Genomic DNA, 19,183 nt, shown 5'->3' on the forward strand with positions numbered 1-19,183 from the left:
AAATATTACAAATTGTACTTATAATCTACATGCATGAATGCGTCATCATGTCCACGCATGACATTCGTTTATCTTTCGTCATCTTATTCGCGGTTATTGTGTTTATTTATTTATTATATTTTATAAAAATATTGCAATGCGAAAAATAAAACATAAAAATTTATAACAAAAAAAGAAATATTTATTATTATTGTATTACTGTGTCATTTTTTATGAACAAATACAAAAATATATATATAAATCAGTGCAAAGTACAATTTTTATTACAGGTATTATTCATTTTTGTGACAGATTGAAATCAAATCATACAAGAGATTATTTGTTGTTATTTAAAATTTCTAATGAGTGTGTTTATAATTAATTCGTTATTTTTTATTAGCTTAGAACAATTAACAATGCTTGACGCTTTTATATTAGTAAATCATTCACTTGTCATTGTGGCCTGGCATCTCCGATGTTTTCCATTAAATTGACAGTGCTGTTGAGACGAAGATGTCAATACAGAATGAATCTGTCGAACCAACTGTTTTAATTTCCATATTTTCTTTCTAAAAAGCTTTATATATGCCACGTTTTCTGTAGGATTTGTTTCGCACGATGTTTTCAGTGCGCACGTCTTTTAAGTGTGCGCGGAGAAACACACTTTTGAATCGTTTTGTGCACAGCACTCGTTAAATATGTCTGCTTCTTGAAAAGGTCGGAATAAATAATGTTTTATTTAAAACACGTCGTAGAGGAAGTCTCGCTATTTACTTTGCCACCAGAATTTTTCATCTCTCAAACGTTTTCCAAACAAAAGTCATGCCGGTCACGCTCTTATTAGACAAACTGCAATATTTATACAAAGAAATCGCGTGAAACGCGGATTTCTTGTCCGACGCATGTTTCACTACCGGCTGCGCGCAATGACGCAGAATTTTTCCGAAAATTTAGTGTACATACATACACACACATAAACACACATAAACACACATATCCGTTTGAAGTGCAGCGTACGTAGTTTTGCAGCGGCAAATGTTACCGCAAGTCGTAACTTCTTACTGGTACACCTCGACGCGCGTCGAAAACCCGGCAAAAAAAGCTAGAAATTTGAAATATGCCGCATTTATCTTACCGATACGTGCATATGTAGTTGTACGGCAGTTTTCGTTCCCCAAAACCATAATGGAGATACATACGTCGGCTCAGTGAACCGTCACGTTCTAGAACTGACCATAGTTTGCACACAAGATATAATTATTAATTAAATCGTCTAATGAATTGTGGACTCACTTGCGCTATGCGATAACTTATCTCGCATGTATTTTGGTTAAACGAACACGCATAGCTCGTGTTATTCCATGTATTACGCTAAATTTAATACGTTACAAACAAACACCATGTATACGTAATGCATATTTAAGATGTACACGTAATTATTAATATTTATATATCTATGTAATAATATTTTGTTATCGAAATAATTGGAAAATACTTTATGTCCAAAAAATTAGCCTATATAAATTGTTTGATAAATTATGCTTGTGTAAATTGCTTTTATATATAAAGCGTTTGTTTACTTTAATAAGTTTTCCAAATTTCTTGATAATAAAAAATTAATGTCTTCATTTATTAAAATTAATATCAACGAAGCAAAAAGATTTAAAAATCCGAGACGGAAGTCGGTGTCGCGTATTCTACATTAATTTTAATTTTCATAAACGTCATGTGCATTCGTTAGCTTTCTGAAAACAACTACGATACACTTTTGCTTGCAATTCTACTTTTGATTCAGTATTTATGGTTATCGCGTTATATATTCTGTTTTGCATTCTTCTCTCCTCGTCATTTGCTACATGTACCCCGATCATATTGCTCTCGCGGATCTGCTTCCCGGAATACGTAGTAAGGTGTTAAAATCCATACGTTATGCCGCAGTCGCGCCCGTTTGCAAGTACGTGCTGAACTCGGGTGGAGGCTGGAGGCACCAGAACGCCACACCACCGCCGTTCAACGTGCCCGAGGAGGTGCACGGCGCCCTCAAGCACGAGACCATAAGTTTAGTTTGCGAGGTCGAGGCTAACCCTACCAACGTGACCTTCCATTGGACCCTCAACAACAGTGGCGACCTCAACGACGTTCCGTCCACCATCTACACCAACGAGGGCACAATCAGCAGGCTTAATTACACCCCGGTAACCGATAGGGATTACGGGGTCCTGGGCTGCTGGGCCAGCAATTCCATCGGTCATTCCAAGCAACCTTGCCTCTATCAGGTCATCGCCGCAGGTTCGTCCGAGTTTTGCGCTATCCTTCTCTCTTTCTTTTGTCTTAATTGTTAGCCCCAAAGAAACGTTTACGGTTTACGAACAGTAAGACGTGAAGGGCATTCAAGTTGTAGCACAATTGACTGATTAGCTTGCAGATCACAGGCTGTAATATATTCTTTTAAACATCTTGAACATTTTAAAAGTTGTAAACATTTTTTAACATAAATATTTTGTTAATAATTCTATATTTGATATATATTTGATTATATATACGAAGCGTGATACTAAACAGTATACTTTATCGGTCAATGTAAATTGTATTTATTTTCGCTTTTCGTTAAACTCGATTATTATGTCAGAACTGATTCGTTTCAATTTACATCTGTTTGTACAACTCAAAATATTATTAAACAGAGAAATGCGCAAAAAAATAACAAAATATTTACAGAATTCATAAACTATCGGTTGTCGGCGCACAACAAATATTCAACTTGCAACGGCGTAGTTTTAGTGTAGCTTTCTATTGGAAAATTGTTTACTGATTTAAATACCTTCTAGCGATGATTATACAACTATACATATGTTTCAGGGTATAAAAATATTGTTCTCTTGAAATACTTTTAAATTTTACCAAACACGGAAATGCAGAATTTATGAGAAGGTTAAAAGACTTTTATTTTGAAAATGTTTGAGTTTCTTGTACTAGTCATATTTTTTTATAATTTTATAATATAATATAAGTAAAATATATATACATAAAGGAATTCTCATGTACCGCGTGCATGAACTTTTCATTTCTTGGTTTGAAACCGCTCATTTTTTCGCAGAGGGAATAATAATTTTTAATTATTATTCACCTTCATGAAAATTGAATAATGCATGCCGTTTATTTTTCACATTTCCGTCTGTCGCAAAAGAGCCATTTAAAGCTACAGCAGCATGTTTAACGTATTTAACTATTTATAAAACGGACGAGCGGATTCCCCGGAGCGCGACATTATCTATTCGAGATACGCGTTCCACCTGATTGCTATTTATTATCAATTGTTATATACGTTCCGTATTCACCGTACGCGTTATTATTATGCGTACAAATGTTAATCCATAATTAGCAGGGACGTAACTATTATTGCATTCGAATAATTTAACAGTTTATAGCGCCATAATTAAAAGCATTTTTTAATTAATTTTGCAATTAAGTAACAAAATATCCGCAGAGCCATATTATAAGCCTACCATAATAACATACGTATCGCGCAGATAATATTTGCAAATCAGTCTTTCGCAGCTTTTCGAAATTCAATACTACGAATCGCAAACATACAGATTGCTCCAAGTTTATCAATTGCTCTGAAACGCAAAATTTTCAACCTAAATTGAAGTCAACTTTGTCTCTATATCTTTTAGAAGATTTTCCTAAACGTCATGTGTTTCTTAACTCGTATTATTATTATCAAAACCTTTTACGAAACAGGGATTAAAATACACACTTTTAAGCAATGGATTAAAAAACCTGCTAAACATACGCTTTTTTTACGCTTGTGCTACGATTTGCGCGGAGACCACAGGAGTCCAGGATACAGGGAACGGTCGCGGGAATTAAGAAGAGCAGAGAAAGGAGAAAAGAGGAGGAAGATCGAGAGTAAGGGAAAGAAAAAAAAAATGCGACGTTGCACAACGAGAGACGCTGAAATTCGCTCGCGTCGCGTTGGTCGCGCGTTTCTTTTTTTTTGCGGGAATTTAATGAAAACCGTAATTGAATATGTTCATTACGAGGTATAACGCCTGTCGCGCCGCCGACCGTCGTCAGTGCTGGTTCCTGGATCCAGGGCGCGCACCGGGAAAGTCCTGTCCGGACCCGCGGGCTCCTCCGCGTGCCCAACCGTCGCTGGGGTTGTCGGACAGACAACCAGATCGATTTGGTCCACGGGATGCGGTACCGCGTCGCGGACTATACTTTCGCCGCGTTGAACCGCCCGTTCCCCCGCGGTAATTGGACGCGTAATTTATTTCACGCGTCGGCCCGATGCGCTTCTTACGTAATTACCGGATGGCAGTTTTCTCGGGCGCAGCATCTCGCGCGGTGCTCGTCTCTCGCGTCGATACCGGTCGACAATTACGCAACATATGGCCCGAATGTTACCGGGGATATTTAATATGCACGAACGAATATTAATCGCTGTTAGAAATTAATTATATGCAGAGCGCCCCGGAAGTCCTCGCGCAGAAAAAAATTAATCTCAAATCTACAATCATTGTCTCATACATATAATTAAGAATATAAAATCTCCCGGGAATTTTATAATCTTGTAGAGATAATTTGCTCACATAAAGAAATTTTGTATAACTTTATCGAGAAAAATATATTTATTTTAATGTTAATTTCACGAATGGAGAATAAAAGAATATCGGGCAAGGAATAGTGATATTTTTACACCGAGAAAAAAAATAGATATTCTTAATATTAATATTATTAACACAATTATATAGCTCTTTAGACGAGTATAAATAATATTGAAATAAAAAACAATATTTTTCTGAAATTAAAAATGATCGAACTCTTTAAGATTTTATATTCTTGTTTGCATACGAGGCAATGAATATTGAATTAATTCTAATTTTTTGTTTGTGTAACTTTGAGTTAAATAATCTATCGATATTGGAAAAATATTATCTATGAAATTTTTGTTATTTTTTATTGTTCCTTAGAATCACAAAATTTCCATGAATAATTTTGTTTTACGTTTTCAATTTATGATATCGGATTGAATAAATGTAGCCTCACAGGAGACAATTAATAACTAACTCTGAACGCAAACATACAAAAAATCACCTTGATCGCCAATTACTTTCCATCGTCACTTCGCGGACTTTATCGATATCAGAGGAGCGATAGCTCGCCAACATCTCTCATTAAAAACGAGTAGCAATTGACGTAACATTGAAAAACGTCACTTTTAGTGACGTAAGTATTTGAGGGAAATGATAACGCGAGATGGTAAACGATGGTGTCGTTATTTCCCGATACATTTGCTCTCGTGAGCTGATCTCGAAGAGAGCCATAAACAAGGAACACGCGGATGCGAAGACACCGCGATGCGATGTGTAATCTTTACGGTGGGGCGGCCGCAAAGGAGCAGAGTGATAAGATCCATGGGTCGACCTCGATTCGTCGCTGATGCTCTTGGCTGCAGCGGCCATAAATTTACTGCAAACGCGAGACGTCGTCGCCTCTCTTGTCTTCGATCCTTAGGGCGGAAGAATTTCGAACGGGCCAAAGAATTCGTGGATGTAAACAACTATGAGAGTTCTGAGGCATTCTAAATATCAACCGAACATAAAATTCTAATTTAATAACATAATATCACGACTGTGACGTCGTGCTAGAGGATTGCCAAAACGCGAAGCCTCGACAATATATTTTTGGGTATTAATGGCTTTTAATAAAATCGCGCGCGAGTGCTCTTAATTGAGTTAGTTTTACAAGTGCTCCAGTTATTCCGCCGCTTTTTTTTTCTTAAATAAGAAATAACGAAAGCCTATAGCTGAGAGAACGCGAGAATTGTATATGCGATAAAATATAAATAAATCAAACCTTTTTAATTAAGCTTTAAAATAAATAGATAAAATTGTTTTTTCAAGAGAAAATATTATTTTTTCAGAATTTAATTTAATTTAGATTATAATAATATAGAGGGAATTATGAGGTAGAAAATTAAATATACCACCCCTCGTGGATAAAATATGATACGAAATTTCCACCAAAAAATAATTGGCTGCGAATTTGCCGAAAAAAATACACCGTTAAAGGTAATGGGTCGGAGTTATTGTGAAAGCCCGTATTAAATGTTCTCTAAATTCGACGTAATTTTGTATTTTAGGGAAACGAGAGATAATTATGAATTATTGTCTTTCTCCCTGGAGAACGGAGCGCCGGCCTCGAGTTATACGAGATATGAGCACGGATAATAAAGCAGATGACGAAAAACAAACGCTTTAAACCGGCGCTTTAATCCGCAGCCGCCGTCCGTGAACAACGGCGGTGCTATTTAGCCCCCTCCACCCTTCCGGACTATTTTCTTCCGTTTTGCACTTTCCGAGGAGATTAGTAATGGTAAAAGCAATTGCGCGACAAAAACAAACGTAGCGAAACCATGCAATAATGGCAGGAGACGCACACGCGTCGACATCGTGAGACGATTTTTCGCATTGCACTCGCAACAGCGCGATGTCTATCGAACACTCTTGGAGAAATTCGCATTGAGAAAAATCTTAACGCGCTGCATCCACTTCTAGTTTTTTTATTAAAATCGGAAAATCTTGGCTGTGATATGCTTTACTGAAAATCACGTTATTGAAAATCACTCTTCGTATATTTACGTTTCTTTTGTTACTAAATTTTACATTAGTTAAAATTGTTGATAATATACAACGAAGTAAATTTACTTTTTCGTTAAACATAAGTTGAGAAAGCCTAAACGGTCTGCAGTTAAATCTTGGTGCTGATTCTAATTTTTTAAAATAAATTTATTTAATGATTTCAGCTCGCATTACTTTTTTATATTATTCTGATTTTAGTTATCAATAATTGTTGTTTAGTGATCTAATTATGTGCAAAAATGACAAACAAATATATTTTAAATAATAAAATTTATGTTTTATCAAATAGTAATAAGGACAGTTGAACTCATTTATATATTTATATCACATACATTTTTACGTCGATTTGTGTACAACAATTTTAATGTATAATAATCCTATACAGTCTAATCAAATTTTCTATTACATATATGAAACTATATATATTTTAATACTCGCAAAATTCACGCAAAAATGATATAGATATATAACGTATTACTATTGTAAATGTTCTTGTAGAGATTTTATTAATAAAATCATTTTTAACAGTCAATATTATGCGATTGTAAATAAATAAAAAAATAACTTTAATATACTCGAAAAAGAGACCAATAAAAAGATGCATTAATGGCGGTCGATATAATGCTTTAGTCGCATTTATGTTATAACGTTTTCGATTAATGCACCATCGCGCGGTAGTCGATAATACGCGTAATTTTATTGCCCTGAAAACGGACCGGCGGCATCGCGGCGGTAATTTTCAGTGGACAATAAAACGAATTTTGCTTGCCCCGCGTAAGAATTGCTCTTATTTTTTTTTCACTTTGCCAGATTTTCGATTATAATATTTAGGTCAACATTTTTTGTTAAAGAGAAACGGAAGAAAGTGAAGAGATAACATGCAACTTGTTAAATAAACAAACGTATGAAGAATGTAACAAAACTATATGAAAATTTAAAATACATCTAGTGAGACGTGCTGAAAGAAGAATAAAAACAAACACATTACATGAAAAAATTAATTGCAGGAATTAAACTACGTAAATGCTGCAAAATATTCTTAAATTTTTGTATAACAACGATATGTTTTCAGTAGATTAGTAGGTTCCAGTTATTATATTAATAAAAATTGCATCAGATGAATATTTTTATTAAGGTTTGTGGAACACTCGAAATAGTATCGGCGAGATTTTCGCAGTTTTAATTTATTTTGATTTTTTTTCCAATATGGTACATGCTATTGAAACAAGTTAAAAAATATAAAAAGAGCATAGAATATCTTTTTATATTTGCGAGATATATAGATTGTCACATTTTTACACAAAATATAAATTTTTTTGTTAATATTTTTCTATTTTTCTATATTTGTAAAAGTTTGTATATTAAAATTTATACATATAATATAAAGGAAGAGAGGATTTAATTCTGAATATTAATAATAATAATAATATTAACGTTATTATTAATTATAATTCTTAACCAATAATGAACAAACGTTATGTAATTTGTCAGCTTCCATTTCACTATACTTGCGTGTCATTTTCTTGAAGCAATCATGTCTTCCTCTCGTTTGTACGTACAAAGGACGCAAAATATCTATAAAAGATAAGGTACGCGATAGAATGGGACGACGAGAGATAAGATGAGGAGGATCCTGTTTGAAAAATGGACACGTATTTCCTTTGAAGGCGACCTCGCGATCTCTCTAATCGGAGATTGCGTCTCCCCCCTCCTCCCCCTCTCGCTCTCACGATCTCCAAAGCCGCATTTTCTTCGCAGGCAGACCTTACCCGTTGCAGAACTGTACGACCTACAACACGAACGGTTCCTGGGTTAGGATATCCTGCGTCGAGGGATACGACGGCGGTCTACCGCAGAAATTCGTCGCCATCGTGGGTAAACGACGTCTGGAATCATCTCTTCCTTTCTGGGAGTTTCCGATGCTCAAGCCAGCGAAGGTCGCCCTTTACGCGGTGAACGCGAAGGGTTCGAGCGAGCCGTACGCCATAGAAGTCGTCTTAAAAGGGGTGGCTAAATTCACTGGTAAGTCTTTGCCAAGTGCAATCAGGACGATCTTCGAAATAGCGGTGAGACAATTCACTCAGAGCGCTTCGCCGCAAAGAGCCGTGACGTAACGATTTGATTTCGAGGCGTTTAGCAATTGACGGTGCAATTTGAAAATGTGCTTGTCGCGAAATATCGGGCGTTTCTAATATTCGTAATTTTGAACTTTATTTTTTAATCTGTTATTTTGTCCTTGCTCCCGTCCAGAATTAAAATTAATAAAACTGGAAGTGCAAGAAACTTTTTTAGCGTTAAAATACAACGTTATAAAAAATATTGTATATATTCCCTAAGTTGTAATTACACACATTTTTTTGCACGACAAAGCTCTGGAATACAATTCTAATTAGTAAATTCTCTTTTGTATGCGTTTTGCCATGCTTCTCATACAGTTGACACGATAAAAAGGTTCATAAATTATACATAGTTAAAAAATCGGTGGAAAACAACTCTGGAAAAAATTCCGAGAAGCCCTCCTTAATCCTTTCAATCGCGATGCAAATAATCCTGAGTGCACAGAAATCGATATCTCCCGAACCCGCACTGGAACCAATGCTTTTTTCTTCATTTCCTCGCGCCCTCTTCATTCCGTTTTCGAACCCCCGGCGAGCTGACGTTCGCGTCAAATCGCAGCTTATCGATCGGTCAGCCGGCCGTTCGCCTGTTATTCGAACTTGGATAAAAATACGATGGTGGTAAAAATAGCGCATATTGCGCGGGAAATCCGCACTCTAGCGGCTCCCGTGTATAAACTTCCGTATTGTTAGAAAAAAAGGTGCCCGATAAAAAAGTGCGTACTGCAGAAATTACAGATGATGAAGAGTTCCGCTTTGTTTAACTACAAAAGATTCCGGACGAGCGTGGTTTTAATAAAACGGTGCGCTTGGAAATTCCGAATGTTCGCGAACCGACCTTTATCCATCGAAAGAGGAAAGTGTAAAAAATATGCCAATTACTGGAGAATTGATTAATATATTCATATGCGAATTTATTATATTCGCACACCTTCGCATGTCAAATAAATTGTTCAAACATTAATATTTCATAAAATTAATATAATGTCAAGAGATACGTATTAAAAAGCTAATGAAATTTAACGTATAAAAGATTAAAGTACAACATTTGCATCCGGAGGTACGAGCACAATAACGCGCCGTAGAAATTCCAGCGTGGTAACGCGCTGTTAATTTACATTCGACTCGCTTTCGTCTTACTCTTGTTCGCGTATTTGGGGAGCAAACGCGTCAAGTTTCGCCCTTCAATTTAGATGACCGTGACGTTATCTCGACCGGAAACGCTGGCGGCGACATGCAAATGATCCCTGTTGAACAGTTCGCCGCGCGCGCTAGGTCAACCCCTGGTCTAGCTCGTTGCCGGTTTCGCTGAAACATGCGCGGTCGAGCCCCGCGTAAAATTTATGAGCGTCAAAATTTATGAGCCATTATTATGCATTCTGCTCTCCGCCACGTCCGCATCGCGTCCGCTCTCCTCCATTTTCCCGACACCCGCGCTGGCGGCATCCGATTTTCGTTAATCGAAAACGATCGTCGCTTTTCGTTAATCCTTGAACGTTCCGAGAGCGCAGAGATATAATAAGGATAAGTCCGCAAATGCGGACTCCTGAATTATGTATCGGATCCCTTTTGATATGCAAAATGAATTGGAAATGTCGGCGGGTTTTCTCCTGAAAATTTCAACGTTCCCAGTCAACGTTTGCAACGTTATAATTTTAATCGGTATTAATTAATTGAAATATAAATGGAATTCTATTAATATAAACTCAGCTTGAACTTCATCGAGAAACAACAATTTAAGAAAGAATTTTTTAAGGAATTTTTGCCCGTTAAAGACTACTACAGTCAAATGGTACTTAAGGAAATATTGGAGTAAAAAAAAATATCTCATTTAGCTTCACTCGTCATATTTTAGCGGCATAAACAGAAGAGAAGATGTTTCATTTAAGCACCCTTGCTTTGTGCAAGCCGTTCTGTAACTTGTCGAGAGGGCCGTCGGAACTATCAATGGGAAGTATCGCGAAATCGAGACGCATGCCACAGTATCTCATTTTAACGCAAAGCGACGGGACGTAGTCCTTCGTTACGGTTAAGGGAAAGGAGGATCGTGTTCCGTCGTCAGTACGACGTTCCTTTAACGTGTCCCCTCGGCGCTTCGTTCGTATTCAATTACACCTCGTAACCAATGGCGGAGAATAGATGCGCTTTGTGCTTTGTTAATTAGCATTTAACTGAAACTTGATTGTTAATTGGAAACAAATTAGCTGGTCGGTTGTTTGCGTCGTCATCGTCGTCGTGCCGATGCGACGCGCAACTTTGGCTAGATACCTGTTTACAAGGTGATCGAATTACGGCTCTTGATACTCGCATTTTACATCGAACGATCCTGGAGAAGTATTCCTCTTACGGATCTTCGACTTACGATTAAAGCTTTTTTATTAATGAAAGTGTTGAGACAGCTCTCGCGTCGCGAACGATTAAAACAGCGCTAGGCTGTGAATTATAAGTTAACGTTAGAGACAGCGCTTCCCTCTCGTCTAATCTCTCTCGGAACGTATAGGAACGTAATTTGCGATTTAATTATCGGGACGTCTGCCGATAAAAATTTAAAGATTGCGATAAAAAATTTATGTGCGTGGATCGGCGGCGGCGCCGATTACTCCGGGTAATCCTCCGACTGCGAGCGTGTGATATCTACAATCTTCGGGTAATTTCAAGTGAACTTTAACAGAATCTTAATATAAGATTTCAGTTACCGCGAAGTGCGCTAAATTAGGATACTTATAAACTTTCGGACTACGCTGCAGCAACGAGGGGATTCCTGAAAAAGCGGGAATTTCCCCGCTTTTTATCGCGTAAGAGGTCTCGGATAAAATCTTAGAGTGGCGCAATATCTTAGTAATTGCCGAAAGTTCATCTGCCCTCTTCGTGTCGATCTGATTGCCCCCAAAAATTCTGCGTCCGGCCCTCTTTCGGAGTCAGTAGGATTTTTATCGGGCGAGGTGGAAGCTCTCTCCCGAGTCTCCCGACGAGGCGGTGGCTCTCAGTCAAAGGAGAAGAGAAGCGGTAGACTCTAGAGGACCGAGATGTACACACGTACACACGCGCTTACACTTATCCGCGTCGCGGTTTAAGCCGAATGATTAACGACGGCGCGGAAACGACTGCGGGTGTCGGGCGCGTCGTTCCCGCAGAGCCGGAGCTATTCCTAATCCGCTAGCTGCTGCAGCTCTCTACCCCACCGTTCGCCATTTCCTCCCGCTTCTCCCGTGCGGAACGAGCGACTCACAAATCAGCCGCAGCGTTAGACCACCGTAATGCAACCTGCCACGAAGTTCGGAATGATCGACTCCGGGCGCCGCGCCTTAATTGGAAACAGATTACGTTCGTGCCGACGCGCGGGAGTCTCTCTCTCCTGCTCTCCGGGAGGATGTCGGACAGGTAAATTGGAACGCCCGGTCGCGTCTGATCCGCGGCTGACCGCAGCTACTGCGCGAAATCTTGAGCGGGCGGGCGTACGCCGCGCGCGAACGTAGCAATTTGTCGTGGAACGCAATATGGAAGTACATCCTTGATAGATGGGTATTTGAAAAGAGTTTCTGCTATTTTAATTAGAATTGGTAAGGGCTTTGATGTATGTGATCAATTAATAATAGTATAAATAATTTTATGATATGTTGATTAAGTCAAATTAATGATTAAAATGAAATATATAGATTTCTTTTTTTCTTAATAATACTTCTTAGTAATACTTTTATCAGTTTACCAGCGGACTTACAATTAGTAAGACTTTTATCAGTGACGGTCGAAAGATAATATTAATGAGCTTAAGTCTATAATGCATCTTATTTTAAAATTTTCTAGCGTAGTTAATAAAATTTTAATTCTTTTTTAAAGAGTACGCGATAAACATTAAAATTGATTGTGATTAAAGTAAGAAAAAGTTATGACTACTTTTTATATAATAAAACATTAGCACGTCGTATCTTCACGTCTTTATTTTTGAATGTATAATTATTAGAAAATTTTCCTGAATATACAGCTGTAGAATTTGTTATAGAGAATAGTGAATGCGGTATTGACAATAACATCATAATGAATAAGCAGAAGCAACACGTTTTTGTTCTGATAATAGCGAAATACTAGAATGATAAAAAGTAACAAGATTTATACGATCCTTATGGGAAAAGATTGCAGAACTCCATACACAGAAAAAAGCAAGCGTCAAATTAACTCTTATATACTCATATGAACGCGCTTATTGTTCCATTGTATACGCAACAATATACATATAATCTTCTTAGAAGAATTTGAATATCTTGAATTTCAACAATATTATAATCCTATTTTAATACTATAATTATTATTTCAAGAATATAATATAATTATTTTAATAATTTGATTCTAAGAAAATTACAATCTTTGATTTGAACATACAGTATTTTCTATTCCAACATTTTTTCCTTTTTATTCAAGAACATTATTCTTAAATAACAAGAATATTATCTTCTTGATTAAACTATATAAAATCTTGAAATAAGTCTTCATTCAAGTAATTTTTTTTTATTTAATGCCGTATAATCTCATTTTAAGATGTTCATTTTGAAACTAAAGATATTGTCAAAAGAACAATATTCTTTTTTTTTCTCTATGTTACTTACGAACGGGGAGAGTCTAGTAGAATTTTCGTTCGTAGGCGAATCGACGTCCTCGACTGACATGTCACCGATCTTGATTGGGCTTGGTGGCACGGCGACCGGTCTGGGATTAATCGTGACCGGTGTGTTAATGGCACTCTGGAGGAGGCACGCGGCTACCCCGGCGAAGCCGAAGCCGCCGCAGCAGCCTACCATCGCGACTTTCGCGGGGAAGGGCGAGGAGGAGGACGGCAATCCGGATCTTATACCCACAACGGCCTTGACCAACCATCTCACTGGTAAGCTTGCTTAATGTATCTACCTGAGTCGACTCGAGTTTCCATAAAATACAGATTATGTGACATCCATATTGTCTATAATGTATAATGTATGTTACTACAATATTCCATCTTACGCGACTGTTTGCATTATAAGTGAATTTCATTCATCATCGATGTCTACCTCCTGTTTTCAGTCACTTCTATCGTATCTGTTGCATTATACGTCTAAATTTCAGGCTGCCTTTCTTACGCTGTTAAACTCTCTTCCTCCGGATATTTGATCTTCCTCTTTCACTTCTGTTTCTCAGTTTATTCGTTTTTGTAATAATCTCAGATAATGTTTACTGATTTGCTTAATTTTCTTTACTTTCAGTTTTATTACTTTTTTTTTATATCTTTCTGTAATTTCTTGTATTATTGCAGTTATCTTTTAAATAATTTTTACAATGGTTATATTTGCTGATAGCAATTACCTACTGTATTGTTCTCTTTTCTTAGCTGCTTTATTTTTTTGTATGCTATTATTTCAATTATATTGGCTCTTAAAGAATTGCATTATTTAATCTAATCATGAAACGTAGAATAAACGTAAGAAGTAGATACAAGCATGAAAAAATCGATCATTTGTAAACCGCTGTATTTTACTGTTAGTACGACATTATCGAAGTAATGCGGGAAAATTTACTATATCAGACGACGAAAGATTGAATCGCTTAAATAGGACAGAGATTTACCGTTTGGTTCTTACAAGCGCGCCCCTTTAAGAGAGGAGGCATATCGTTCGGGCATAACCGGCCATCCCATTCGGTGAATTTCTACTTAGGCTGATGGAACTGGCGCATTTGTACGAGGATTTTAAGAATATCGGTTTTTCTCTAAATCGGGGAGCATGCGTTAACGGTACTCTCAAGAAAATTGCACATACAATATGCAAACGGTGTTAGTGTACCGTATCGACATAGAATAGGAATGCATGCGTATACATGTATAAACGTAGGGAACACATATGGCCATTCTAGGAGAGAAAAAAAACGCATCTGCAGAGAGTCGCGAAGAAAGTAGCGGTGTTTTCCGGATCAGAGTTCACTCATTTCCTGCGCGGAAATTTAGATCCACGAAACGTTTGTTATTAATTTAATTAATATTTAACAAGAATCAAATACGCTTTAGAGCTGAGTAACTACTTAAAATGAATTCGCGAGATATCATGGAAAATGAGTTCCTGTTGTACTTAAAAGTATCCCTTTTCAAATTTACTCTAGCGAATCTAAAATTCAATAATTACGATATCCACACACCGTTTTTCATACTTTAGTAGTAATTACTTTGTTAAAATAAAAACCCGGTAGTTATCTAACATTTCATGAAATTTGAAGGTAGTCGAACAAAAGTAATTTAATAACGGTGTCACAGCGTCAAATGAATATTCATATGCCGATCAAGTAGCAGCTCATTTGAAAGATTAAAATGTGTGTCGCCATTTTTTTTAAATTCCGGTAAATCTAGTTTTTGGATGGTTCCTCGGAATGGTCCCTCGAGCCGCGCATTGTATCTAGGCATTGCCGATTCCTTTTCACGAGCAACGCGAATTCTCGACTTCCGCAAACAAAACAGTAAGAAGCGATCGGATGAATGCAGTTCACGGAGAAAGAAGCGAGCGCCGCTAAAGTTGCCATCGAGAGAAGTTCAAAATACTTTCGCGAAATCCGCGGGCTTACTTCAAACCGATTATACGATTGACGCTAAGTCCGTCCTGGGACTTCTTCCAGACAGAAAGCTTCCTCGTTACGGGTCCCTGCCACGAAGACCACGTCAGCTGGAAGGACGCGGGATGTCCCACGACGTCCTAGAAGATTCAGATTATCCGAGAGCATCGCCAAACGTGAGTAATCCGATTTCATCTAAGGCATTGGTTCCCAAACTGTGCACCCCCTCGTCGAAACTGCCCCCTTGGGAGATGTTTCAAATAATTTTTTGAAGCAAGAAGTTAGTACTATGAAAGTATTGTACATATATGCACTAAAAAAAAAATTCTTAATTTGATTAAATTTCTTTAATTCAAACATCTATGTATTTTAATCAAATATATAAATATTTGAACTGAATAAATTTAATTACGTTGAAAAACTTAGTTAAATTAACATTTTTTCTCAGTCTGCATTATCTAGAACTTCTAGTATTGTTAAGTTTATTTATTTACAAATTTGAGTGGAAAAGTAAGAGAAAATTGTTTTGCAAGCATTTTTTCCCCTAAACGTGTGATTAATTTAATCTTGACTATAATATTGAAAAATTGAAGTTATACATCAAACTAAAGTATCATACTTTCGTATGTATCGACTTTAAATATTCCACCGCGACATTTTCCGGAGGGAAGGATGGAACAAGACGTTTAAAATATTTTTTAAGAGATCTTTAAAATATTTAACGGAAGGCATGAAGAGTCGTAAAATTTGGGAACCTCTGATCTAAAGCGATCCACGGTGAACGTGTATACCTGCATGGGCTCCCCGATAGCCCCTAACACAGAAAACCACTTTCGAATTCGATCCGGTCTGCTTTACGATTCCGCTTATCGCCGTTTTCTTGCGGACCAGATTTAGCGAACGAGAACGTTTCCGTTGCGCCTGACACACTTATTTCGGATAACGGATGAGCGTAATAATCGGGTCGAAATACCTCAAAAGTTCACGTTTTCCTTACGATACGTTATAAGTCGCAAAATGCTTTTCTCTTATGGAAATTTTATCCTACAATGATTTCCTGTGCAAACTTTATATTACGGTAAAGTATGCGTTTTGTACAAAAATTTTACATAATTTTCTTTCTCGAGGAATATATAAATTACTTTTATAAAACGTAACTGTAATAAAATTTGTTTATTTGAAAGCGTATTTTTCGATTTCGGCTTTCCGTCGCCGCGTCGAAAATTCGTGGGATCCATCGCTCCGATGATATATGCATATTCTAATATTATAAAAATATCGTAAAAAGTAGGGAGAGAGGAGGAGGGCATATAAAAATTCTATACTCGTCTGGTGAATAAGAGAAGTTTCCTACGGATGGATCGAATTCAATTCCCGGTTGTAGCTTCGACATTTTTCTAAGTGATACCATATTATCTCTAGCGAGACAGGTCTTTCAACTTTAAACCCTAAACAAATATCTTTCAAATTCGATTTAACCCAGCAATGATATCGTATCAAATGTCAACGGTATCATGATATATAATATAAAAATTCTATCGCGCTTTTTTCTCGATGTACAGTTTTAAATGAAACTTTTTAAATGGAACTGTTGCTTCATAAATACTTTGCTACAACAATAATAGCGAAAGTGCAAATCTTAACTGTCTCGCGGTGCTTTCCGTTCAGCGAGGATCTTATTTTGCAGCGATAATTTTACATTCTACGATTAATCAGATTCCCTTCCTCCTCTCTCTCTTTCTCTCTCTCTTACTTTATCTTTCTAGAAGTCGTTTACTCTTTTGGATTTCTCATCTTATTTTTGTCTTGGTCTATTCAGACATTCTACACTCTCCAAAGGCCGCACTCGGAGTCGATCAGCAGGAGCATTCAGGAGAGTTGCATTTAAGGGTCAAACGCCGGCCGGGGACATTAAGAGAAGTGGGCAGACGACAGTCTAGACGGATGGACGAGAAGACCCAGACGTCTGCTGCGTCGCCCAACTTCCGGGTCGTCGACCATCGTTCAACAGGGTATAGGAGGCCCCTGGACCATGGCATGATGGAGACTGGGAGCACGGAGGCGAGGGAGAATGGAGCTACCACGCTTGTGCCACGTTTTGCACGCGTTCAAGCGTTACCAAAGTCATTTATATATCCACTTGATTCACACTACGCCTTTGTAAATATTGTATATAAATAAAACACTTTTTCGTGTTACAACCTTTTCTATGCCGCGTCTCATTTTCGTCGACGAGAATCATCACGAGAATCATCGCCATTTTCGCAGGTATGAGATCTATATTTAAAAAGAAAGAACATATTATCATAAATGTTTTCACACGAGATCGTCAGACAAAATGTAAAGTAAACGAAAAATTGTCACGAACATAAATACGTGATTGGGACTCGTATAAAAAAGACTATTGCAATATGTATATAAAAATAATTCATATATTTCTATTTTTAATTGAATTTAGTCGTGAAATTTCGTATTTGATGTATTTTTATATTTTTGGGGGGGGAATTGACTTTTGGCCTCGCAATCTGATCTCTCCTCGATAGCCTGCATCAGGATCTAATTTTCCAAAATTATAAGTTATTTCCCGTTGAAAAAAAAATTGACACCGAATTTTTCGGAGAAATATAAGCTCCGTAAATTGAAAAGCGAATTGCACGGGAAATCCGACGTTTATTTTATACAAGCTGATCCACTTATTCAAAGGTCCTCTGTTTGCCGCTTTTACGGTGCAATCCACGTTTTCTTCGTACGAAGTGGCGACAGCACGGCGCGCGTTATCCTGCGAGGAAAAGCGCAACGAGAGCGCGAGAGAGCGGCATCACGAAGTAAATCGCATAAAGCATAACTGCATCGCAGCGAGAAACTAGCAGCATCTTTCCATGGCCTCCTTTCATCGCCGATTTTCTCGCTGTGAAATGGAGTCCTTTTTAAGTGCGTCCTAAAAATTCTTCTGTCCCTTTTATTTTCTCATGGTTATTTTCTCAACTTTGATGGTTTATTCCGCAGTTAAATGCGTGAAATCGCCACCGCGGATAAACGACATAACGTTGGAACACATGAAGAGCTTTCCATTATTTTAAAAAGCTTCTGTCTCAAACGATTCCTTTCTTGTCAATTATATCGTTCCTCTTGTTGCAAAAATTAAAGTGAAGTCGTAAGAAACTCGAATTAGCAGAATTACCAAACTTTCTTAATCCCAAATAATTAAAGATAACTTTTATCTCTTACTTTCTTACTTACTTTATGTTTAACCTCGGTGTTAAATTTTCGGACCGGTTCATAACGATTCTTTCTGGTTAGTGTTTTAAATAATGAAAACATTAATAGCGATATATTATGTTAATGGTATCGGAGGAAACGTTTGGTGGATTCTTTGCGTCTCTGACGAACGACAGTGAATTATGATACGTAAATTTTGTTCTCTTTCGCTGGAGTATAGCGCTTTAATGTGGCGTATTTCAAGCTGAGCACGTAATTGGCCATTGGAGATGCAAAGTGCACCGTCTGCCATTCGCGTGGACTATCCCCCTGTGCACCGCTATTGTCGATTTGCGTTTATGCGCCCTTCCCCCTATGCTGCCGAACGATGGCGGATAAAAATACGCGGTGGATAAAAGCGCAGCAGTTCCGTATAACCCGCGGCAACACGACAGACACAAATCCATATACTCAGCGCGCATTCAGCTTAAACGCGGGCTGTTAGCTATCGAGCTTCAGCCGTCTGATAAAAATAACATGTGCATTTAGTGCTAGCGTGATGGGAGCTCGGATGGCAACCGGGGGAAAAATACGGAAGAGCAATTGTGGTGTTTCTCGAGTCGTAAAAATCAACGTAATTGCAACCCCGATATTCGAGAACCTTCAATTTTACGG

At 37.6% G+C, this 19,183-nt stretch overlaps 1 protein-coding gene across 3 annotated transcripts in view; it reads left to right on the plus strand.

Moving 5' to 3' along the window:
* The window catches only part of LOC105833892 (nephrin), a 259,982-nt gene extending 242,467 nt beyond the window's left edge, over positions 1–17,515 (plus strand). For 2 of the 3 annotated variants that reach the window (XM_036292415.1, XM_036292410.1), the window contains exons 11-15: positions 1,918–2,268; positions 8,388–8,651; positions 13,368–13,622; positions 15,374–15,486; positions 17,130–17,515. In XM_036292415.1, the coding sequence (XP_036148308.1) occupies positions 1,918–2,268; positions 8,388–8,651; positions 13,368–13,622; positions 15,374–15,486; positions 17,130–17,198 (1,052 nt within the window). In that variant the 3' untranslated portion in view covers positions 17,199–17,515. The remainder of the gene's footprint in view (positions 1–1,917; positions 2,269–8,387; positions 8,652–13,367; positions 13,623–15,373; positions 15,487–17,129) is intronic. The other variant, XM_036292416.1, reaches the window with a different exon arrangement.
* Positions 17,516–19,183: the final 1,668 nt, after the last annotated feature.

Source organism: Monomorium pharaonis, chromosome 1 (genome assembly GCF_013373865.1).
Source record: "Monomorium pharaonis isolate MP-MQ-018 chromosome 1, ASM1337386v2, whole genome shotgun sequence".
Taxonomy (NCBI): Eukaryota; Metazoa; Arthropoda; class Insecta; order Hymenoptera; family Formicidae; genus Monomorium; species Monomorium pharaonis.